This window comes from Lytechinus pictus, chromosome 17, assembly GCF_037042905.1.
Source record: "Lytechinus pictus isolate F3 Inbred chromosome 17, Lp3.0, whole genome shotgun sequence".
NCBI lineage: Eukaryota > Metazoa > Echinodermata > Echinoidea > Temnopleuroida > Toxopneustidae > Lytechinus > Lytechinus pictus.
Window position 1 is genome coordinate 15779152 of NC_087261.1, and position 24765 is coordinate 15803916.

The 24765-nt window shown below is 37.7% G+C and overlaps 2 protein-coding genes across 2 annotated transcripts in view; one reads left to right on the plus strand and one right to left on the minus strand.

Moving 5' to 3' along the window:
- Positions 1–3904: 3904 nt before the first annotated feature.
- LOC129279810 (transmembrane protein 65-like) lies at positions 3905–13140 on the minus strand. Its single transcript, XM_054915865.2, has 7 exons — positions 12722–13140; positions 10900–10959; positions 10607–10674; positions 9339–9393; positions 9002–9044; positions 7746–7851; positions 3905–6424 (listed from the first exon to the last, which is right to left on the minus strand). The coding sequence occupies exons 1-7, from the start codon at positions 13101–13103 to the stop codon at positions 6311–6313; spliced, it is 828 nt and encodes a 275-aa protein (XP_054771840.2). The 5' UTR covers positions 13104–13140; the 3' UTR covers positions 3905–6310.
- Positions 13141–17956: 4816 nt separating this feature from the next.
- The window catches only part of LOC129279791 (cytochrome P450 2U1-like), a 7793-nt gene continuing 984 nt past the window's right edge, over positions 17957–24765 (plus strand). The window contains exons 1-3 of the mRNA XM_054915852.2: positions 17957–18555; positions 21642–22613; positions 23798–24765. The exon at positions 23798–24765 is cut by the window's right edge and continues 984 nt beyond it. Of these exons, the coding sequence (XP_054771827.2) occupies positions 18189–18555; positions 21642–22613; positions 23798–23988 (1530 nt within the window). The 5' untranslated portion in view covers positions 17957–18188 and the 3' untranslated portion in view covers positions 23989–24765. The remainder of the gene's footprint in view (positions 18556–21641; positions 22614–23797) is intronic.

The following is a 24765-nucleotide window of genomic DNA, read 5'->3' on the forward strand; positions in this document are numbered from 1 at the left end:
AAATAAATACATATCAATATCTAGTGACTCCAAAAAGCAATGCCTATATCCAAGATAATGCCGTCTTTCCTAAAACAAACAACCATTTCAAAAAGAGATTCTGACTTTGCTTACAAAAGCAACCGAGTTCAGTCTTTACTGAAATGAAAACATCAGCCCCACACAGGCCTACACTACATGTCTACTGGGCCCCGTCTCACAAAGAATTGCCACTGACCCAATCAACCACAACTATGGAAATCCAGCAACAGGGTCTAAAATGCATGTTTGTTCAAAACATTTTCTAGATATGATGTATATTCATTGTTTTCTTGACAATTTGGTGTGTTTGCAAAGGACATTTTGCAAATTTTGCAAATTTCCTGTAGAAAAAATTATGACTCAGTTGGATTTCCATAGAGTTACGGGTGATTGGATCAATCGTAACTCTTTGTAAGACGGGGCCCTGGGGTCCGTTGCAGAAAGAGTTGCGTTTAAACGCAAGTCAAAAAATCAATCGCAAGTCCCAAATGAGCGCTGTTGATTGGTTGAAAATCAAGTTGCAATTGATTACAACTCTTTCTGCAACGGGCCCCAGGGGCCCGTTGCATGGTATGTGATTGCCCCATCCTACAATACAAAAGAAAATGGAACTTTGAAGAGCTTTCATTGTTCATCTCACATGTTCAAAACACAAAAACAAAGACAAAAAATCTGATATCACAATCACATAAAAGGGGAACTAGCCCCTTTTGTGAGGTAACTTTTTGTGCAAGTACAATATAGCCATATACTGTAAGAAAAAAATCATTAAAATGTGGATCCAACCTACTTTTAAGAAAATCTATATTGATGTCTGAGTAAATATTCACTCTCTAAGAACAATAATCGATCTATGAAAATAAAAAGCAAGCATTTACACCATAATCACAAACAATTATTTCACATATTATCATAAAGAACACTATTTGGGAACATGGAAAGGTGTACATGTAAACATGATTATGATTGTTAAAATGAGTACTGGTACAATAACACTCATTTATTTTCCAGAACCAGTGAGAATATTTGTTTGGGTTAATTTGTACAGAGTTAGACAATGGCAAATAGACTGCTTCATACAGAACGCTTAACTTGGACATAGAGCACTCCAAATAATGTTTTATTCTTCAAATTTCATGTTGCACTATGTTCGAGACATCAAATCCACTATCTTTTAATTCATCAAATTTTGTTATATGTTTTAACGAATAACCTTTACTGTTTTAAGAATGCACATTTGACAAAGTCTAATTAATAATTATATGACCTTATAAGCCATTGGAGTTACAAAATTGTATGTTTTTATATGATTGTATTCTCTCATGAAACATCCAATTACACTTCTATTCAATATCTTTATCACCATACAAATGTCATTTTGAAAGACTTTAGAAGTGACAACACAAACACATCACATATAATTTACTTAATAGATAGAAGAATATCATTCTCAAACTGACTTTATTTGAAATAAAGTTATTATTTGAAATACACAAAAACATCTGGGAAAGGTAAATGGAAGCCGACACAAATACAAAGACATACTTTATATTAATATTAGAAAGAATGTTGGTCCACTGGTGTTCACACCTAAAATGCCCTTCCCTTATGCTTGTTTTATAGAATAGCCTTCTTTAAGAGACTTTCACTGATGATTTAGCAATAATTTAGACTAGATAATCATCTTTCATACTTCTTCCGAGTTACAATAGACCAGTTCGTAGTTACATGTACTTCATGGACAATTTTGGTCAAATGACCTTTCATTTCTTTCATTATGATAGGCAGATTTTAAAGCAAGATATTACGTAAGCTTGCCTTACATAGCAGGATGAAGAAATTGAATAGACCAGGTGACTAGAATAGCACACCAATGAATACTTTATGAAGGTATTTGTTGCATTCCTACTTTGAATGCGTATCATAGCATGTTGCACAATGTACTTGGCAAACTGTGAAATACCAGTCGTTCGTGGACGCATTGTTGTTTTTTCTGGATGTAAATGAAAACCACAATTCAAAAGAATATATGAATAATCAAGACATCAAAGTTGGTGCTTATCTCATTAAATTTTAAACCACCATGTCACTTTAGTACAAATGACCTTCCTCTGATCATGCGTAGAATATTTTGATCATGCGCAGAAAGGAACTACGAACTGGCTTATTCCGGTGGTTCTAAAAGATTTGACTTTGGTAAAGTTACCTGTCAATGGTATTAACAAATCACTAGCTTTCTCTTGAAGGTGTCATATCCACCACCTCTATGGAAACAAGTTATTGCCAAAAAATGTACACATAATTCAATAAATATTATAATTGTTTTAAATATACAACACCAAGCCTGTAGCAGGGGGGTTCGATAAATCCCCCAAAAAAATTCAAAAGCAAGAATAATTGGGAGGAAAAGGAGAAAAGAAGAGAAAAGTGATTGAACCCTCTAATAGAAAAGCCTGGCTACAGGCCTAAATACTATGTATTTTTATGTTCTTGATATCAAACATTATAATATATTCATATAAAGGCTGCACTATACAAATGTATGTTTATTACCATTGTTATTAATAGTCTGAGTATGCAAGAGGTAAACTTTCTCTGAGTTGAATAATAATAGCCCTTGTAGATGAAACTTTACAGTTTTGGTTTCAGTCAAGGATTGTGCAACATGGAGGAGAGGGGGGCAGATGAGGCGACCAAACACAAAGTTTTCAAGTAGTGAAAACAAGTGACAAAAAAGGAGAGGAAAAAAAGAGGAGGAAGAACAGGAAGAAAGAAGGGAGAAGGGTATTAAAAGGAGAGGTACAGGAAGCGTAACTCTACATGTATAAAACTGTACCCGATAATTCAACCGAGAAAAAAATATGACGCCATTTTTATTCCGTCTTCCCCCCTCCCCCCAATTAGAAAAATCCTGACATCACCCCCGATTACAGTTAGAGATGTAGGCCTGGGTCTCTTCTTACAAAGAGTAGCAATCTATCCGATCAACCGAACCTCAACTACACGGAAATCCATAATTTTTCTTATAGGAAATTTGCTCAATGTCCTCTTGTAAACAAAGAGGAGCACATCAAACTGTCAAGACAATGAATGTATGAGCATACATCATATCTGAAAAACATTTTGAACAAACATGCATTTTAGATGTTGGCATTGCTGGCTTACCGTAGTTGTGGTTGATCGAATCAATTGCAACCCTTTGTAAGACAGGGCCCTGGTCCGTCTTACAAAGAGTTACAATTGATCCAATCAATTGTATCTCTATGGAAATCCATCATTGTCATAATTTTTCTACAGGAAATTTGCAAAATGTCCTTTGTAAACAAAGGGGAAAACTCCAAATTGTCAAGAAAACAATGAATTTATGAATATACATTATATCTAGAAATTATTTTAAACAAACATGCATTTATAAAATGCTGACGTTGCTGGCTTTCCACGGTTAAGATTGATCGGATCAATCGCAACCCTTTGTAAGACAGGGCCCTGCTCCCTGTCTTACAAAGAGTGATAGATCCAAATCAAACTGTAACTGAAATTAATCTTAAATTATGTACTTAAAATATGAAAAACCTAGATCAATCACAATTAGAGTATGATTCAAGTCTACCGCAATTCTTTGTAAGACTGAAGAATTAAGTTCAAAGCAGAATATTATTACTATGAATATTATGAATACTTCACTGTACACTGCTTCTACTGGATAAAAGCATTAATATTTATTATATTTATTATAAAATGGAGTTATATGAAAGCACAAAGTACTGTTACAAAGTAACTGAGTAATATTACCAATGTTTCTCTTTGGATCATTGTTCCACATTATGTCTTTATTGATATAAAGTACTGTCAACCATTAGTTTGGGAAAGTGAAAAAAAAAACTTTTTAAAGTCACTAAACGGACATTATATGCCATACTGTTTTATCAATAGAAAAAGATGCCTGACTGTATAAAATTTAAACACTGCATCATATACCTGGTATGCATGAATTTACAACATTTGTAAGACAGCATTTGAAAACATTAGTGAGGGTCAAGATGACGTGATTTACTATTAAAAAAAAAGACAAATTTAATAAAGAGTAAGAAAATAAAATTATATGTTGTATAAAGTCAAAGAAAACATTTGGCATCTATTTCATGGTACAGTCATTCAGAGTATAGAAACAGATAAACACCCACGGAGCCTGTTTCATAAGAATTTAAAATTTGAAATTGAAATTATCACAACTACCATGGTAACAGGGTAGTCTGCTGCGCAAACCCTTCACTCCAGATGAGGGGTCTGAATGCAAAGCCTACAATGCCTTGTGTACTGAAGGCCCTCTCGCTCAGAATTGAAACAGGAAGAATTTATATAGGCTAGTCTTTGTCTGCAGAGCCACTTGTTGATCAAAGTTTCAAACAGGGTCTGTGCATGCAGACTAGTAAAGGGGCTCAGCAGTTACCACAGTTGTATTTGTGATAAAGGCCCCATGGTCCAATTGCATAAAAGTAGTAACTTTGCCATCCAATGGTAATTACAATGGTAACAATCACCAATGCTAATCAGCCAATCGGAATCAAGGATTTCAGGGAAGTTACCATTGGATGGTGTGTTGGTTTTTTTCCATAAGTAGTAAGACCAAGGTACACAATTTTTACTACAGCTGACTCTACATCAGTCTTCCTTCCATTAGTTGAATAATCGCCCAACAAGACTTGTTTTTTCGACCAGAATATGCAAAACATATCACATCATGTAAGTTAAACAGATTTTTGTGGTTCCACGAGTTTCAACTCCACAAGTATAACCTAGTAAACCTACCAGTGCAAAAAGTATTGAATTGCTTTTTGGTCTTGTGGTCCTGACCCTTGTCTTTCAATTAGAGGGGTCCTGGGTTCACATCTCAAGCCCAGCGCACACTATGCGATATGATTGCACTAAGACCCGACTGCAACAAGTTGCCAATCCCATCTCAGAGCAATCCCATCGCGGGCCAGCGCAAACATTGCCATTAAAAGCTCTGCAATGCGCTGCATCTCATGTCGCCTCTTCTTTTACAAGTATGTTGTCTGCGCTGCAGAAGCGAAGCAAATTGGCCATGACGTCATCGTTTAGAACAAATCTGATTGGGTGAAATAAGCGAAATTGCAGAAAAGTTGACATGTCAAATGTTTGAGGTTTGGTCTGCGATCCTACTGCAACAAATCGGGTTGCAGTTGCAGCGCGTTGTGAGTTGGCGCACACTCTGTGATTTTGATGCAATCATATCTTGGTGCAATCGCGTCGCAGAGTGTGCCATGGGCTTTGGACATAGCGGGTTTTCCTTTAGTATGGGAACCAAGAGGGATTAGTACCTACATAGAGAATGTTTTTTTTAGTGCTGGAAATGCCAGATCTACCTCTAGGTAATAATAAAAGTGCACCTTGGAACAGATTATATCTAGATGCATGTAGATGGCACTAATTGCTTATCATCTATTAATAGCAACAGACCAGAGGCTTATCTACTCAAGCACAACTACAATTACATCTCTTTATATCTCTATGTATACCACTTCATTGAAGTCACAAGATGTTACATGTAAGTATATATTGCACACATATACATATATATATCATTACATAATATCATACATAAAACTGTTTTAATCTTTGACCAATATCTGTCGAATAATACACAGTTGCAAGCAGTTGCATAGTTACAGATGATTCTGTTTATAATGAAGTGATAAAGATAAACTTCAGTTCTGGTTGAGAGGATGAATAGTGATAGATACTATATCAAAGTGATTGGGAAAAGAAGTATTAACATTATCATGATAACATTCCACTTCATAATAAAGCAAATGATGCACAGGTACTGCTTGCGACTGTGTTTACCACAAAACTGGATAAGACTGTACTCTTTACTATATGTTAAAGTCAGATGGGCATCAGCTTTCATGGGGAGTTGATTAAAATTTGCTGACACCAGACTTCGTGAAAAGCATTGGAAATGCCTGTAACGGAGGCATCGCAGGGGGGGGGGCACAAACTTGCTGTACCAGCGAGAAATTCTTCGGCCAATCCTGCTTCAGGCCAAGCCGCCAGTGAAAAGTGAGACAGTAATTTCCAGTGGTTCTACACGTCTGCTGGACACAAATCTCATTCTACTTTGCATGATACATATCCAAATGGTGTCAATTCCCCCATGAAAATGCACAATAATCTGTCTTTACACAGGGAAAGGGTAAACCATGAGGTTATTTTAATACTCGCAGCATAACAAGGTGGAACGGGAAAAGGATCATCACAAGAATATCTACGTTGTCCCTTTGTCATCATCTTCATCACTTTCTATATCTTCTTTGGTTTTCAGGAAGAAAAGTGGGAACATTCCAATGAAGCAGCCTACAGCTATACCCAGAGCACGAGACTGGACAAAAAAAATAATAAAATCACAATTAGTGCATTAAAGACCATCTCATTCATCAGATATTTCCCAAAGTAAAGTAGATTTCACCCTGAATATCTAAAGGACTTTTTTTTTGTTTCATAAATAGCACATTAAGCAAGTAGTGAGTAGTGACAACCTCAAACTTTCAAATGTCTTGTCATTACGACCCTCAGCGACTCAATTTTGGTATAAAACGTTGTAGAATTTGATGCGGATATTGAGACAAGGAACATCTCACTGTGTAAAGGTCTGAATCATTGTACAAATATGTTCAAATCTGCAGCTATGCTACAATCCTTATAAAAGTGAAGTAAACATCTAGTTGGAATGATGTCATAATAATCGTACGAATGGCTACAATTTGAAACTAATTTGGACTTTACTCCAAAATAAAGGCTTTCAATCATCCAAAATTGTTATATTAGTACTCTTATAGTTAATTTGAACCTCAAATAAAAAGATAATTTGCTTTCCCAACTTCACGAAATAAGCAAAATTTGTTCAAAAATCAGATCGTGGACCAGGTGTGCATTGGCCCTTAGACCACTTGGCCAAGACACCTCCACATGGAGCAGTGATTGGCCTCAGCGCCCCTGCTAAGGGCCTTGGACATATATGTTTGGTGCCCTTAATATTTGTGTCATTTGTACTGTTACATAGAAATGTGCCCTATCATTTTTAAACAGTGGTCTTGTCCTAAAAATATTGAAATTTAAGACCTGACATCTATAGGATTGTGATTGTCTGTTGGGCAGTTTGTAGCATTGAACAAGACCGTCCAGTGGGGTGTCTCAATGGTTAAATATATATATGGAAAAGTGATCCTTGGAATGTTTTCAAAATGGGACATTTGTGTAGACTGGCTACCAGTTTAGATAAATGAAATAAGATTGCCTTGATTATGTACAAATGAAATACATCTATATATTTCTGTGTAAAATAATGCTATGATACACAATTACATGTGCACAAGTCAACCATCCATATTATAAAGTCACATATTTGCCAAAGCAATTTTTCAGAACAGATTACCGGTATGCAAAACATGTGTTATCTACATCCTACATGCACCTCTTATATCCAAGTCAAACAGATTTCTGTGGACTCAAAGATTTAGCCCAGGCAAAGTCATTGTACTTGTATAGCGTCTCTAAATGTATTCCATTCAAAACACTATTAAAATAGGAACCAAACAATATTGTTATTTCATATTTTTTTAAATCGCAAACCTTCAGGTAACGGGGCCAAGGTGTACGTCACATACCCGAATGGAAGAAAATAAAGGTATATTTCTACGTACCAGATTAGCAGTCCATCTCGTCTTTGTTAGGTCTTGTTGCTCAGGAGTAAGCACTGGAACATGTACACCCATCTTAGACACAAAAGACTCTACGGTACCTGCCAAACTATAATGATAAAACGTAGATATTATTTCAATGCATTTATCATTATTACAACAACCATGTTGAGTTGAAAGTGCACATCATACATTCATTTTGTTATTTTGGGGCTGAATTGACATTACCCTTTTTCTATTACATGTAATCTGTTTGCTCAACCTTTCACATTATTTTGCTAAATCTTGTATTTCACACTCCTAAAGACAAGGTTTGAATCTCGATTCAAGGGGAAGTTCACCCTGAAGAAAAGTCTCTTGTAAAAATACCAGAAAAAAATTATGACAAATATTGGTTTAGGTTCGAGAAAAATCCATAAAAAATTACCAAAATTATTAGAATTTTAAGTTTTAGATTTGTGACATGAATACAAGCAGCTGCCCCGTATGTTATGTAATATAAAATGCATAAATTTAAATTTTTCAATGGTTCATGATGACTAAACTTTTTATTCCTTTCAGGAGGGGGTGTGATATAAGTTGACGGTTGATATACTGAAGGTACAGTCAAATCCATTTTTCATTTTTTTATAGAAAATTACATTTTGTTGATTTGTTTTACCATATGATATGTGGGAAAAATGCTTGCATATGACGTCAAAAAATAAAGATTCTAATAAATCTTTGGATTCTCCTCAAACCTTCACCAATTTTTTTTCCAGCTATTCTCACAACAAAATTTTTGTCAGGGTGAAATTCCCCTCTAGGCTCTATCATATAGGTACACATCTTCTCTAATGTTAACATTGATCTGCTTTTCCTCTTGAAAAAGGCAATAATTCATTTCCCCCCTCCCCCCCCCCCCCCCCCGTTAGTATTCTAGAAAAAAATATAATATGGATATCATACGACACTAGTAAAATTGAACCCAAAGTGCAGGGTTTAGGTAAAGGTTGCTAATTTGCATTGCTAACTATGATCTTACTGGTTACTTCCATTAATATTTACACTGATCTGTTTTCCTCCTCTAATTTGCCAGTTTACTTTTTCTCCAGTTAGTAGTCTAAAAAAAAACAATATGGATCTCATATACCACCAGAAAAAAGTGAACCCAAAGTTCGAGGTTTCAGTAAAAGGTTGCCTTTTTGCATTGTTAACTATGATTTTATTGTTTTATTATGTTGCCAATCTAGAAAGTTTAATGATTTTTTTTTACTCACCCTATTCCTGCAACATCAGATATCATATTGCCAAAGCCTGCAGCTGTGTAGACAAAGAAAACATGATGATCGCATTAGACTAGTCGTTAATTTTTCAGAGAGAAAAATTTTTGGACAGAAATGGGATCTGACAACATTGGAATGTGAACAGTCTGAGGGTCAAGTGGACGTGGGCGAAGGGAACATTTTAAGTTTGTCATATACTTGTACAAATGTGCATACAAATGTCTTTATGGACAAAAACATTCATCAAGTAATATCTAACTATGCTGAAAAAGGCATAACTTACAGTAGGCAAATATATATGAAATTCATGGAACAGGACAGAGCCACCTACCAGCCATTGTTGATATACTTAGTGCACCTCCTATTGTTACATCAATGTAATCGCCCTGAAAGTAATAAAAAACCATGTTTCTGTTAACAGGTATCATTCACAATGGTGTTCACTGTGGTTATTCAATCATAGACATGTAAAATGTACAACACAATTATGTTTTAGCACTGCATGTAACATTGCCTACATGTTATTCAAATCTTTTGGGACATCAGAAATCTGTTCGACTTTTAGAGAGATCTGACTTAGAAGAAAGCGTATGAATTGCATAATCTGGGTCCCATAACACACAGGTAAACCCCCATTCTACAGAGAGCAAGACCTCTGAAAGACCGATGTAAGACCACGAAACTTGCTTAATCTTTCAAAGGTCTTTCAATGAACTTTCAAAGACCTATGAGGTCTTTCATGATTCCTGATTGATCTTTCAGTGGTCTTCATGGTCTCCATGATCTCCAAAACTTGTTGAAATAGTTCAAAACAGACTTTCTGCAGTTTTTCAGGACAATGGTCTTTTGGTGGTTTTCCAGCAGTCTTTCAGCAGTCTCTTGATGAACTTTAAAAGTTCTTTTTTGTCTTTCCATGATCTTCTGACAGTCTCTCAAGATTTTTGCAGAAATCGCTGAAAGACTCATGAGAGATCACCAAAAGATCATTGATAGACCAGGAACAAGACCATGGAAAGAACTCTGAAAGATCACTTGTTGCATAAAAGATCTCTGAAAGACCATTGGAAGATGTATATAGGACTAGTCTAAGCCCAGTAAGACAAGAAGTATCAATCAGTCTTTCGGAGTTCTTTGATGGGTCTTTCAGAGATGACAAATTTCAGTGATCTTGGAGACTGCTGTGAGACCCTGCCAATTTTTGGTCTTTCAAAGTTCCTTCAAAGGTCTCCTTTCTGTGGAATGGAGGCCTTAGCAATTGATTGTATGCTTGATTTTCATGAGCGATTGTACATTGTAGTCAAAGGAATCAATCATACAGATATTCTTCTACGATGATTGCTAAGCTTTGTGTTATGGGCTCCAGGTCTAATAATTGCTTCAACTGGGGCAAATATATGACTTCTGTCAGGTCAACTTTTGCAAGATTAACCACATACATTGATAACCTTCAATGAAAGAAAATAAACCCAAAGAATTGTACGCTACATTCAATAGTCCAGTTGAGTATTTGATGAAGATAATATAAGACAGAGAAAATAGTTTTTTTCAAGCCAATTTATTCAATTTAATTTGCTAACACTTAGAAAGATATGAACTTACTGCAATAATCATGATGGCATTGTCAAAGAATCCAAATCCAATAAATGGTAGAGCATTGCTGATGGCAACTATAAAAAAAAACAAAAAAACAAGGAAAATACAAAATGACATGCGGGTTGAAATGGTGGCCATTCAATTCTTAACAGCATCAAAGAATATTTCAAGTAGCTTGATATGGCAGGGAGAGTAAATAAGTAAAGAAAATTATTTTCTTAGAATAAACTTGTTGTTGTTGAGATGGGATGGAACAGTAAAGACGTCTCTACACCCCAGTATACGCAAGTAATACTCACCCATTCTTAATTGCTGTCTGGTTGGATTGGGTATAACGACTGTCTCTGGAAGCTCTTTATCTGCAAGAAATGGAAAGCCATGATATGAAGAACTTTGAAAAAAAGAGTATGAAGAGCTTGCATGTACACTATACATGCAAAAGGGACTAAATCCACCTTTGCTCAAACTTCAAATTACCTTTTTTTTATTTAACCCAAATGGTAATACATACAATCAGGAAGAGCTATGTTTAAGGGTCAACAAGAAAGGTAACAGATATGATAATTAATTTTTAAAAATCCTGCAGATACCCAGGGGGGGGGGGCCACTTCCATTGATGAGTGGATACCATGCACAACCATGGGGTCTCAAAAGCACCCTAAACAAGCATTTTCCATATTCTGAAAATGCACCCCTTAACAAGTATTGGCGTGTGAAATCCTATCCTTAACAAGTACTGGAAACAAAACGATACCCTTAGCAAGTATTCTCTGAATTGAACCCCTAAACATGTACAGCGATATTTTAATTGTCATAATATATCACAGACTTCAGTTTTTACCTTTACCTACATCATTGGATTTAGTAAGGCCCCACCTCCCACACCTTGCGCAAATCGGACTCTAAACACGTAGTGTTGACTGTTGGGGAAAAAAGTACATCCTTTATAAAACATTTTTAGTCTTTTTTAAACCCTCGCAAATTTGGCCCTAAACACGTAGCTTTCCTAGCGAAATAGATACCCTTTTTTCACTATTTCAGTGTTTTTGACACCCTTATTACATTACGTACCAAACGTGTTCTATCTTGAAAAAGACATCCTTTTTACGTGTTATTTGGGTCGCGCATGGTATCCACTCATACATGTATATGCAAGTGCTCCGCCCCCCCCCCCCCCCCCCCCCTTTAGCCTTAGATACCCTTTTTTCATTATGGACATCCTTTTAATGTGTTTTTGGGGTTGCGCATGGAATCCACTCATAAATGCAACCCCCCCCCCCCCCCGGAGCAGATAGCCCTTATTTCATAATTGAGTCACTTTTGTATGAAAAGTCCTGAGGGGTAAAAGCTGTACACAAGGTTTAATCAAACGAATGTAACAGTGCTTCCCCTACCCTTCCTATTGTCAGTCTAGATGTTCAACTGTTCTGTGTACTAGTTGCATGCGGATATAGCAAAAACTTGAAATTAATTGATTTTATTTTTAGCCCAGTATGAGTAGGAAGTAATGCCTTTAAGCCGTCAAAGCTTTTTCCATATCACCAGAAAGCAAGGTTGCCCTACACAGCAACAACCAGTGGCGTACGCAGGATTTTTGAAAGGGGTGGGTTTCACTGTTGACAATGAACCAAAATAAAAATTACAAAAACGGTCTTCACAACAAATTTGAGATCATTTCGAACACACAAAAAATTTGACAAGCAAAACAAAAGAAAGAAAAAGGTCTTCAACATTTTCCATTTTTTTAGGCAGGGGCCGGGGGTAGGCCGTTGGGTATCAAAAAATTTAAGGGGGGTTTGACTTTGAACACCTGTAAAGTATGGCTGTAATCCGTATGCCACAACATTTTAACCTTTTCTTTCTCATAAATACAATCTTCACCTGTTAACTCTCTAGTCCTACTCTGATCATCATCATAATAATCATCATCATAACCCTAACAAGTTAGTCAAAAATATTTTTTTTTTGTGGCGTGGGTGCACTTTCGCACCTTCACAGCTGAGACTCGCATTTGCCGGGGCGACTTAGCGCACTGATGTTTGCGGAAAACGTCCGGTACGACCGGTGAGTGGGAAAGTGCACCACCGGCATGGCAGCGCTGATTTTTCTGAATTTACTTACCAGGGGTACTTTTCGTAGAAGCTTCTAGATCTATATTCTTAATGTTTTGGTACTTTAATAGTTCAGCTAAAAGAGTTTCTCTTTCCTTGCTCCTTAGATTTGAAATAAACTCTTGAGATCTTTGAGGCAGATCGAGTCTCCTCCTATTTCGAAGTCGAGTTGCATGGGTGAACTGAAAACGTTTCGGGACATTCCAACAAGAAGTCTTTGGATCAACGGTTACAGTCCTTATTCCACAAGATCCGTACAATAAACTATGCTCAACGAACGGAGTGAATGCAAGATTTCCAGAGAAACTGCTGATTTTGCATTTTATTACTGATTTACATGTAAAATCTCCAAGTTTGTACGCCATTCTAATTCCTGTCATGGGCGCTGCCATTTTGCATTATTATATTAACGAATTAGTGACAAATGATGGCGCTATGCAACTTTTCTCAGAGTAATCTATTGAATAACAATAATTGTATCACGGTTTTCAGAATACCGCCCGGGATACCGCCCCAGTAGTAGTAGTAGTATACGTAGTATACGTAGTAGTAGTAGTAGTAGTGGTAGTAGTGGTAGAAGTTGTAGTAGTGGTAGTAGTAGTGGTAGTAGTAGTGGTAGTAGTGGTAGAAGTAATAGTAGTGGTAGTACTGTAGTGGTAGTAGTGGTGGTAGTGGTGGTAGTGGTGGTAGTGGTGGTAGTAGTGGTAGTCACTAAGTGGTAGTGTTGGTGCCGTGGTGCTGTGGTGGTGGTGCCGTGGTGGTGGTGCCGTGGTGGTGGTAGTAGTAGTGGTGGTGGTGGTGGTAGTAGCAGAAGCGGATCTAGAGGGGGGGTTGGGGGGGTTGCAACCCCCCAAAACAAAAATCCGGGGACCATGTTTTTAAATCTTATCTTTTTTTTTAAACTTGTAATTTTAGAAAACGCCATTTTCACACACAGATTTTCAAAATTTTTCCCTACTGTGGGAGGGGGGACACCCCCCTCCCACACCCTCCCCCCTCGCTCGCTCCGCTCGCTTGGACTCGGTCGCTACGCTCCCTCGCATACCACCCCAACCCCCCCCCTTTATAAAAAGCTGGATCCGCCCCTGAGTAGTAGTATAGTAGTAGTAGTAGTAGTAGCAACCGCGCGTAGCCAGGATTTCATTTTGGAGGGGGCGGTAAATGGTGCCAACACTTACAGAGCGCGCGAAGCGCGCTCCCTAGGGGGTGGGTGCAGGGAGGGTGAGTTTCCCCCTCCCGCGCGAAGCGCGAAGCTTTCGGTGTTTCTTAAATTAAAATAAAAAGGAGCCGTCTCTCCTGTCTCTAGTACCTATATCAGCTCCAATTTAGTTGACTATATTTTGATCTTGAACCTTGTTTTTAAAAGTGATTGTGAACGCACAAAAAGGGATAAAATGGAGGAAATTAAAATAATATTTACCCCGCGCGAAGCGCGAAAGCTATAGCGTTTTATCAAGTTTTTTCTAAAGAAAAAAGTCCCGAGATAAGGGTATTCCCTAAGTTATACTGAATGCTTCCCTTGGAAAGATCACATTTGATTCCAAACAATTTAGTGGCAGTGCATATCTTTAACTCGCAAAACAAGAAGGGTATATGCCGGTATGCCGGGAGGAAGATATTTCTCCCCGTGCAGAGCAATGAAACTCTGAAATTTCAAAGTGCGGACATTTCATCAAATGCATATATCTCTACCCCATCGGCTCTAATTCAATTGATTTTCTAAGATTATTGAACTTCATTACAAGGAAAATAGTGCGCAAAAAGTTGAAACTTCTGTGATTTATTGAAATTATATATAAAAAAGGATGATGTATAATTTCTTTGATTTATCCTGAAGCGCTAAATTTTGAATGATAAAGAAACTTAAGTGTCATTCAAAATTTCAAACTGAGGGCGCAAAACAGGACAGGAAATGAATGTGCAGGGAAATTTTAATAGAATTTGATTTAAAAAATATTGCACTTTTTTCTATTTAATATGACACGAATTTTATACCTTCCTCTTTTGAAATTAGGAACCTGTTTGCCCCCAAATTATGGTTGTTTAGTAATGTGCCGAAAAGCGGGAGAAGTGGCCTATATGGACGTGACGGCAGAAATTGATATATGAAGATTTTACCCGCCCGAAGTCGACCCGACCAGAAGTTGCGCGATCAATTAAAAAAAAAAGATAACTTCATATACTTCGGCCTAACCTTACTCTTATTCCATGCCCTAATGTACAATGGATATATTTAACTTTAACTGGCAAGAAACAGATAGCTGAAGTCGAAAAACAGGGTTAGAGAAAGGGATAGGGAAACAAAGGAGAACTGCAATATTGTCATTTAACCGCGCGCAGCGCGGAAGCAAAATTCATATATATAAATTTAGAGCAAGAGTAAAGGAGTTTCTCTTTTGAGAAAAAAATAAAGAATAAAAAGAAAAACCCACAAAGCTACCTTTCTTCCCTTCGCTTTTCCTTTTCTCCTCTCTTTTTTCTCTTCTTTTTTTTTTCTTTTTGGGGACGTTGGGGGGGGGGCGACCGCCCCCACCGCCCCCCCTGGCTACGCGCCTGAGTAGTAGTAGTCGTAGTAGTCGTAGTAGTCGTAGTAGTCGTAGTAGTCGTAGTAGTAGTAGTAGTAGTAGTAGTAGTAGTAGTAGTAGTAGTAGTAGTAGTAGTAGTAGTAGTAGGCTAGTAGTAGTAGTAGTATATTAGTATTCTACCAGTTCGGAGAACTTCCTCAAATATATAGAAATATGGAATCTACTTTAATTTCAGACCTTTGTTATTTTCAATAGGAAATTCAGGGTTATAATCTGTTGTCAGTAATTATTTTATCTGTCGACTGTATGCGCGGGCGATCGAATAATGTGGCAATGGCTTTTTGCACTGTCTAGTATTCAACCTACCAACCGTTAGGGGCGGCGGAGCGAAGTTGAAAGTGGGGGCGCAGGGAAAAGGGCACTTTTTCTTTCGAAAAGAGCACTATCTTAAAACAAAACATAATGATTTATCTATCCAACTCACATGACTCATGAAACTAGACTATTCTGACATTTGTCTTCCTTTATAAGTAGTAACTGCCTCGTATCCCTCAAGATGTGAAATTCATCAATTTAAAATGAGCTTTTCCAGAATCATATAATATAGGAAGACTTCAACGTCATCGGAACATTAACAAACTGAACATTTTGAACAAACTAGAAAAGAAAAGGGGCATTTATCAAAAGTAAATAAGGGCGCTTGATTAGAGGTTGGAAGGGATGAATTTTATTATCAAAAGGAAAAGGAGTAGCAATTGAAAATGTGCAAATCATATTTTGAAAAGGATTATCCGATTAAAGGATCGCACTTGCAGAAAAAAGCATAACGCTAAATAAAGAAACCGGGCGCTCATCGGGCACGAAAACATTGAAAAGGAGTGGTTTTCAGCACAACTTATCTGACATGAAGAACAAGCACCTATGAGAAGGCAAAGGAGCACTCGTTAACACATAAGACGGTTCCTCCTAGGTGAAAGTGGCACAGAACACATTCGTGAGGGGCACTAGTACTTTTCTTGGGTAAAAAGGGGCACTGATATACGAAAAAGGGCACCTATAAAAAGGCAAAGGGGCACTTGCTAACGGCATAGAATGTGTCCTTCTCAGGTATGAAAGGGGCACAGAACACGTTCGTGAGGGGTAAAAAGGGGCTCTGATTCGAGAAATGGCAGTTGCTAACACATAATACGGGTCCTTCTCAGGTTAAAAAGGAGGTACAGATAATACGTTCGAGTGGGGACAATTTTTGTTAAAAATTGGCACTTATGTGAGAAAGAGCATTTCAATTGGTAAAACCTAAAACGGGTCTTCAGGTGAAAGGGGCACACAGCACACGTTCGTGGTGGGACATTTTTCAGGGCGTAAAAAGGGCACTTTTTTAGTGTTTAAAAAAGTTGGGGGCCACTGTTCCTCCCCCCCCCCCCACCCCCAGATCGCAACCCCTGCGACCTGTTACATGCAAAATGTTACGTAGCCCCGGTACGTATACCGGGCGTCGCAAATTAGGTCTCAAGAATGGCGCGAGAATCTAACCCCCAAAAAAGTCAGGGGACTTCGCGACAAATCTTCTTCGCGATTCGTATTTACAACGCGAACTTGGGGGTTGGGGCTCAGTCAGCTCACAGCCCCCCCCCCCCCCCAGCCTAGTTAGTTCCCCTGGGGCTATAGTTCACAAACTAAAAATTAAACTTTATTGTTTACCAGTGGCGTACCGTGGGTCAAGGTATTGGGGGGCACTACCATCAAGAAAATTGAAAATTGAGTGACTTAGTGGGCGCGCGAAGCGCTCTCAATTGCCAGGTTTACTGACCTAATAATCCGTGCGCGAAGCACGAGCTGAAAATTTTGATATTCAGACCTAAAAATAAGAAAATTTGTTAAATCATGATTTGTACCTTTACATTTTAAGGATTATTTTTTCAGGAATTCGTGAAGAGCATATCTCACAATATGCGAGCGCCAAGCGCGTGCTGATTTTGTTGGAATTACATTTTAACACATGAAACACTTTTTGGTCCTTGTAAATCATGAACATGATACGTATCTCACTAATCAGATTCAGACCTGAAGAAGGGCATTCTAAGCTTGTTTGTAGGAATTCACTAAGACCATTCGTATATTACTAACCAATGGATGCGAACGCGAAGCGCGATCGAGCTGAAAATTGTTGATATTCAGACCAGAAAAGGGACATTTTAAGGGCGTAGTGTTTTAGGAATTCATGAAGAGCAGACATATCTCATCAATCCTCTAATGCGAACGTAAGCACGGACCGGAAATAAGGGACCTGACTAAAGACTGCATTTAGTGACTGATTGATAGGATACATTTCTCACAAATCGAATAATGCGAGCGCGAAGCGCAAGCTGAAAATTTGTGATATTCCAACCTGAAAACTGGAAATTCTAAGCACTCTTTGTAACCAAGAATAAAATGAGTACCTTATCACACTATATGCGTGCGCGAAGCGCGAGCTAAAAATTTTATGATTTTCTAAAACCTAAAATGTATGTTTTACTTAAAAAAAAGTTATTTCACTTTGAAAAGGGGCACATTTCATTTTGAAAAAAAGGCACTTTCCGTTTTGAAAAAAAAATGTCTACGAGGATTTTTTTTTTTTTTTTGGGGGGGGGGCAAGTGGGGGCAAGTGCCCCTCCCCCCCCCCCCCCCGCCCGGTTCCGCCGCCCCTGCGCCGCTGATTGTTTACACTGCAAGCTAGTCATCGCGAGCTACACTCTACCTACTCGACCATGAACACAAAGCAGTCTACTATTAGGCCTACGGTACTTAAGTTACGTCTTTATCTCGTGGGCCTATACAGAATCGGAAACCCCAAATCAATAATCAGATCTCTATGTAATAAATGAGTGAGTTGGTTATTCTCAATTTATGTAACGTGCAATATGCTCTGTTTGAAGCTCTGAAATATATATATGAGCGACTTCTGAGAAAATGTCGGCATCCCTCATCCAGCTTGGCTTTACACCATTTATATTAGCAGGTTTGACTGCATTCCTGCTATCATTCATTCTTGTTCGATCGGGAAGGACTAAGAAATACAGGAATCTACCACCCCGTGGCCCTCGAGAATGGCCGGTCCTCGGGAGCCTACCAAGTCTGGCAGGCAAAGACATGCCACACGTTATCCTCGCAAACATGGCCAAGAAGTATGGACCTATCTTCAGTATGCAGATGGGATCGTTCTATGCGGTAGTGCTCAGTGATTATTCTCTCATTAGACAGGCGTTCACGAAATCTAATGATGAATTCAGTGACAGACCGAAGATCACGATGATTGAGAATGTTGTCCAAGGAAAGGGTAATATAGTTTATATTAATTGGATAAGGAATAATATAATGATATAATGATATTCAATGAAAATGATTAGGGGGTGAAGAACTATATAAAAATGAGGAAAGGCACAAGTTGATTGATTGGACACGATTCAAAGGAAAGTTAACCCTCGTAAAAAAAAATTTATAATAAAATAATTTTTTTAAATGATTTAAGTTGGTTGTTTGCAGAATGAATCATTAAAGGAGAATGAAACCCTTGAAACCAGCTGAATCCATATCAAAGAGAACATCTAAGAAACATATTGTTGAAAGTTTGAGGAAGATTGAATGAATAATAAGAAAGTTATATGAGCATTTGAATATTGAGATCACTAATGCCATGTAGATCCTCCCATTGGCAATGCGACCAAGATCTGTGATGTCACACACGTACAACTCCCTCATTACTTTAGTACTTATTTCACTTATATTCTCACTTTTATAGAGTCTATCACAAGGTGAGGTGTTCTCTTTATGAGAGGACAAGTACAGAGGTTTCACAACATTATATCATTGATGAGTCGTTTGTCATATGATTAGAATGAGCAAAAAGAGAAGTTTTGGGGTATATTTTCAGTGTCCAAATGGGGAGAGTTGTTCATCTGTGACATCATAGATCTTGGTCGCATTGCCAATTGGAGGATCTCCATAGCATTAGTGATCTCGACATTCAAATGCTCATAACTCTTCTACTGCTAGTCCTATTTTACTCAAACTTTTGTTGATCTTATTCTTTGATTTTTCTGCTTTCACAAAAGCTAACTTGCTCCAAGAGTTTCATTCTCCTTTAAGGGAATTATTAATGAAAAGCAGATGAGGAGCTATTGCAATAAGGAAAGACCATATTTTAGTTAATTTCAGAAGTAGTAATACGATTATACGCTTCAACTGGGAACAGTATTACCGTGATGAGTATATCGTGATGGACATAGCTAAAACAAGGGAAAAGCACGTTAGATAAGTAGCAAGGGAAATTCAACCCTATTAAGAATAAAACTATGCGGAGATCAGGAGCTATAAAATAAAGGTGTTAAATTTTTGTTTGAAGTGTTGATGCATGCCCAATCAATTTTAAAACTGCATGCATTTGATGTGAAATATTGGACCCTAATGCAAACTTCGTACTTTGACCCCATACAAACTTGCCATTCAGAATACTTAATCGTGGGCATCATTCTTAGCAGTGGCGTAATGAGCCAACAAAAAATTGAGGAGCAAGATATTCAGAAAATAATCATATTTCATTCTTCTTTCCTTTTCTTTTGTTTCTATCAGGTTCGTGATAAAAAAAAATTGGAGGGGCAACGAACGCCACCCAAGCCCCCCCCCCCCCCCATCTGTATGCCACCCCAGGAAAAATTTCAAATTGAATATGATTCTTAGTAATTACTACTCTTCAATTTGTCAAGGGTAAAGAGATACATTCGGGTTTCGTATCGGTGTACTTTGCATAGGCGGCGATCTCTTGAGATAGTTGGTCCATGGGGGGTGCGACTCGATCTCTCCCATAGGCTACCGTAGGCCTAAAAAAATCGAGGAGGGTCGACCCCCCCCCCCCCCCCCCCCGTGGGATCGCCGCTAATGGTATGTTAACATCAATCTGGTTAGACATTAAGTACTTCAGATATACGGAAGGCGATGATTTACAAAACCGTCCCCATCCGCGGAAGGAACGATTATGATTTTTATTATTCTAAAGTATATACTTTGTCTTAAAGGGAGCCTATATGCACCAAGTTCAGTTATCCCTATTTACAGTATACAGTTAAAGCATGGAGCTATTATAGCTCCATGGTTAAAGTGTGATATCATCATGCTAAACTTGTTGACGGAAACGTCGAATCATAAAATTGCAAACTTTAAATCTTTCAATTCTAAAAATTATAGAGCAGTAGAGCGGGTCAGCTGTACACGATTAATCGTAGCCTGTTTTCTTTTCGTCATCATCACACACTGGCATATAGAGGGGGGCGCTTGCCCGCCCCCCCCCCCCCAATTTTTCAAGACCAAGAAAAAGAGAGAAAGGGAAAGAAAAATGAGAGAAGGGTGAAATGTGATATTATTTTGTTTATATTATGTCATAATCTATCACAAAAGTGGAATTTTGTAATAAAAAATTTCGACATTTTTGCTCGCTCGCAACTTTTGATAAATTTTGCCCGATACGCCATATCTAGCCCCCTCAAAATTTTCCGCTCATTACACCACTGTCATGATGTGAAAGCATTATCTCATAATGAACTTTGGAAATACATGTTCAACGAGCTGAGGTGATATAATATAATAATGTGACTAATGTCAGTCAACATTGTGAAGGAACAATTAATTATAACGAAGACAATCGCAATAATAATAATGATAATAAAAATAAAAATAATGATGATGATTATGATGACGATGATGATAATAATGATAATGATGATAATGATAAATAATAATAATAGTGGCTACTTATATATAGCGCACGTGTCCATCTTTTGGTACTCTTGGCGCTTCAAGAAAGTTATCATGTACACCTTAACAATAGAATAATGAAAAAAATGGTAATAGTAAATTAGATCAAATAAGTTTTCAGTTGGGACTTAAAATTATGTTTCTGTTGATGAAAGTTGGCGTAATTGGATAGGTAGTTGATTCCGTAGCTTTTGCCTGTATAAAAAAAAACATGATCCCTTCGGTGTTTTGTTCTGGGTGTTTGGAGCAATCTGGACTTTTCGCATTAACTATACGGGGAAACTCTCTACATAGCACACTTCCTTTATTTATGCAAGTCAAATCACTATGGAGAGCTAGCTGAAAGGCTTTTGTCGAAAGTTAGTGGACCGGGAGGACAGCATCGGAATCTCTCGACTCTGGACAACGACATATTTGCAATTGTACGTCCGGTGAAAATCTTCGAATGATCTGCTGTCCCAGTCCACCAACTTTTGACAAAAGACTCTCAGCTCTCTAGTATGATTCAGAAGAATCGGTGCGTTGTAGAGAGTTTCCCCGTAGTAGTCAGTAGATGCGAACAATTTGATGAAAACATCATCAGTTAGTTATTCTCAAAATTCCTCGTTTATTCAGGTTTGATCGTGTCGTACTTTGGTCAGATGCAGACTGAGCACCGTCGCTTCTCTCTCTCAGCTCTACGATCGCTTGGTATGGGCAAGTTTAAAATGGAAGAAACTATCTCCGACGAGGCACGTCACCTAGCCCTGAGTTTTTCTTCAAGACAGGCAAAGCCCTTTGTACCTTTTCACGACATTGTTGTAAGCGTTTCCAATATAATCTGTTGGCTGAGTCTCGGTAAGCGCTTCGACTACGACGATGAATCTTTTCAACGAATTCTTGCAGCTGTGTTCGAAAGCTTTGAGATCGCCGAGTTGGCGGGACTCTTCAATTTCATTCCTTTCTTGAGGTTTTTACCCAGAAGTGGTTATAGGCGAATGCTGGCACTCAAAGGCACCCACGATAACTTCATGAAACCAATGGTACTGAAAGTGAGTGAGGAACAGAAGAAGAGTAGAAGATCTCCTTCGTGTTTTGTGGAGATGTACGCTGAGCAGATGATGGAGGCAGAGCGTGAGTCTCCTGGTAAACACACATTTACTGAAGACAACATGTATCGTGCAGTTGCTGATCTTTTTGCTGCCGGTACAGAGACAACCGCCACAACCTTAAAGTGGGCCTTAATGTACATGGTATTACACCGAGATGTTCAGGAAAAGATCCACAAGGAACTTGATGATGTTGTCGGACGAAATCGGTTACCACGTCTTACAGATAGACCAAACTTGCCTTACACGGAAGCTACTTTGCTTGAGATACAAAGATTCGCTTCCATCACACCTCTGGGAGTTCCTCACGCGCCTGTCAAAGATGTTGTCCTTAATGGCTATGACATCCCTAAAGGAACTGTCATCATACCTAACCTATGGGCCATTCACCATGACCCAGACCTATGGAAGAATCCTGATGAGTTCAATCCAGAGAGGTTTCTTGACCCAGAAACCAAGCAGGTTGTTCAGAGGGAGGAACTTATTCCATTCTCTATCGGTAACTATTCTTTTTCAATCATTTTCATCTTGCAATTTGAAAAGATAAACGGAGCGTCTCACACGTTCACACTCTTACAATATAAACAACTATAATATATATGATATATATATATATATATATATATAATTATATACCGGGGTTGGATTTCTGAAGAGTCATGCTCGCATAATAGGCCCATCATGATTATTTTGTTTCGAATTAAAAATGAAAAATAAACTCATGCATGCTGTATTCATTACAAAAATAATTATTGTAGAAGTGCCTCGTTGTTATAGGCCAAGTTCATCTAAGAAATTTATTTGAATCAATATAGAAAAATCAGATAAGTATAATGCTGAAAATTTCATCAAAATCGGATGTAAAATAAGAAAGTTATGACATTTTGAAGTTTCGCTTATTGTTTACAGAATAGTTATTTTTATGCACAATTTAGTCACATGCAAATGAATTATACAATATTTCCAATTTTTACAGATTTGAAAATAAGGACCAATTTGCCTGAACCATAAAAGATTAAACAGTGGTAATTCCGCATGTTCAGGGGAAAATAAAACTTTGTGTCACAGGACAATGAGGAGAAAATTAGAATATTTCGTATTTCATATAATAAGATACAAAAGAAATAGTGAGTCACTGTGATGTCATCAGTTCCCTCATTTGCATACCGACTTGGATGTGCATAATTATTACTGATTTGTGAAATTAACCGAAACTTTAATATGTCTTAACTTTCTTATTTTACATCCGATTTCGATGAAATTTTAGTGTTATGCTGGATTTTTCTCTTTTTATTCAAGCCATCTTTTTGTTGGAGTGGACTTGTCCTTTAATCCAATGTACGGTATCCCATTGTATACACCAACGCGCTGCTTGTGTTATTTTTTCCCCATGCATCCTGTGAGAAGGTGGTCGAGGTTGAACATGAACGATGTATTTTAGCTCAAAATTTATGTTGTTTCCACGATAAGAGATTAGATCTCCGTGTGAAACAACCGTTCTTTACCGATGTTTAACTCTTCTCTCTTACCCCTTTCTTCCTCTCGATTTCCCTCTTTTTTTATCTTCTTGTCTTTCTCCCCTCCGGTTCCCCTCTTCCTCTCTCTTTCTTCTTCTCTTCTCCCCCTCTCTCTATCTCTTTCTCTCACCTTATCGTACTTATCTTCTCTTTCTTTGTTTTCCAGGTCGTCGTAGATGTATGGGTGAACAATTAGCCAAGGTGGAACTTTTCATCTTCTTTACTCATCTCTTGCATCGCTTTAAATTCGAAACACCAGAGGGCGCCCCTCCTCTAACAATGAAAGCGAGGAATGGAGCTACGCTAAATCCAGAAGAGTTTGAAATCCGCGCTTCTCTTATTGATGATATCATGTAGATTGAAGATGAAAAGTGCCAGCCAGATGTTCAGTTCATCATCTCATCATCATCTTTTCCAAAGGATGTAGACATGACGAGATGATTATCTGAACATCTGGGTGGCACTTTTAAGCTTCCATATTAAATCATTAAAAAAACATTGAATTACAGTTGCAACGTGATTACGATTTTGCACAGTAACATATCAATTGAAAGGCGATCAGGATACATCCGTTTTCCGAAAGGTGATAATAAGTGAGGCACCGAAGAAGGTAGTAATTATTTAAACAGCAGAGACAGTTAAAGGGAAAGTTCGCCCTGACGATAAGTTGGTTTTCATAAAAGCAGAAAAATTATACAAAAGTGAAGGTTTTATCAAAGTCCGTCAGAGAATAACGGAATTAGGATTTAAAAAAAAAAAATAATTTTGTGACTTCACCAACGAGCAGCTCCTCAATGTGTCGTTTAATATATTTTTATATAATTGTTTTTTATTTATTCATTTATTTACTTTTTGCTTCTCATTTGTTTTAAAGTGCCCCTGCTATTTTTGGTAAATACTGGATTCACCCCTGCAATAGCCACCCCCTTAACTGCTTAAAGCCTTTTTTACTTTGAATATAGAGACTTTTTGTACAAATTTTCTTTGAATTTCGTAACGGTTTTTACATTTTGAAATATAATGTATATTGGGTAAAATGCTCCATGAGGGTAATTATATGTCCAACCAACATTCGGTATTTTTACTTCATCCAGTGTGATGAAAATTTTGCCCAATCTAAAGTAATTGCTTATA

Coding starts and splice junctions, on each gene's coding strand:
- LOC129279810 (XM_054915865.2), bottom strand. CDS start 13,103: ATGGCAGCGCCCATGACAGGAATTAGAATGGCGTACAAACTTGGAGAT. Junction 10,960..12,721: donor TTCTACGAAAAGTACCCCTG/GTAAGTAAATTC, acceptor CATTTCTTGCAG/ATAAAGAGCTTCCAGAGACA. Junction 7,852..9,001: donor TCTGATGTTGCAGGAATAGG/GTGAGTAAAAAA, acceptor TTATCATTATAG/TTTGGCAGGTACCGTAGAGT.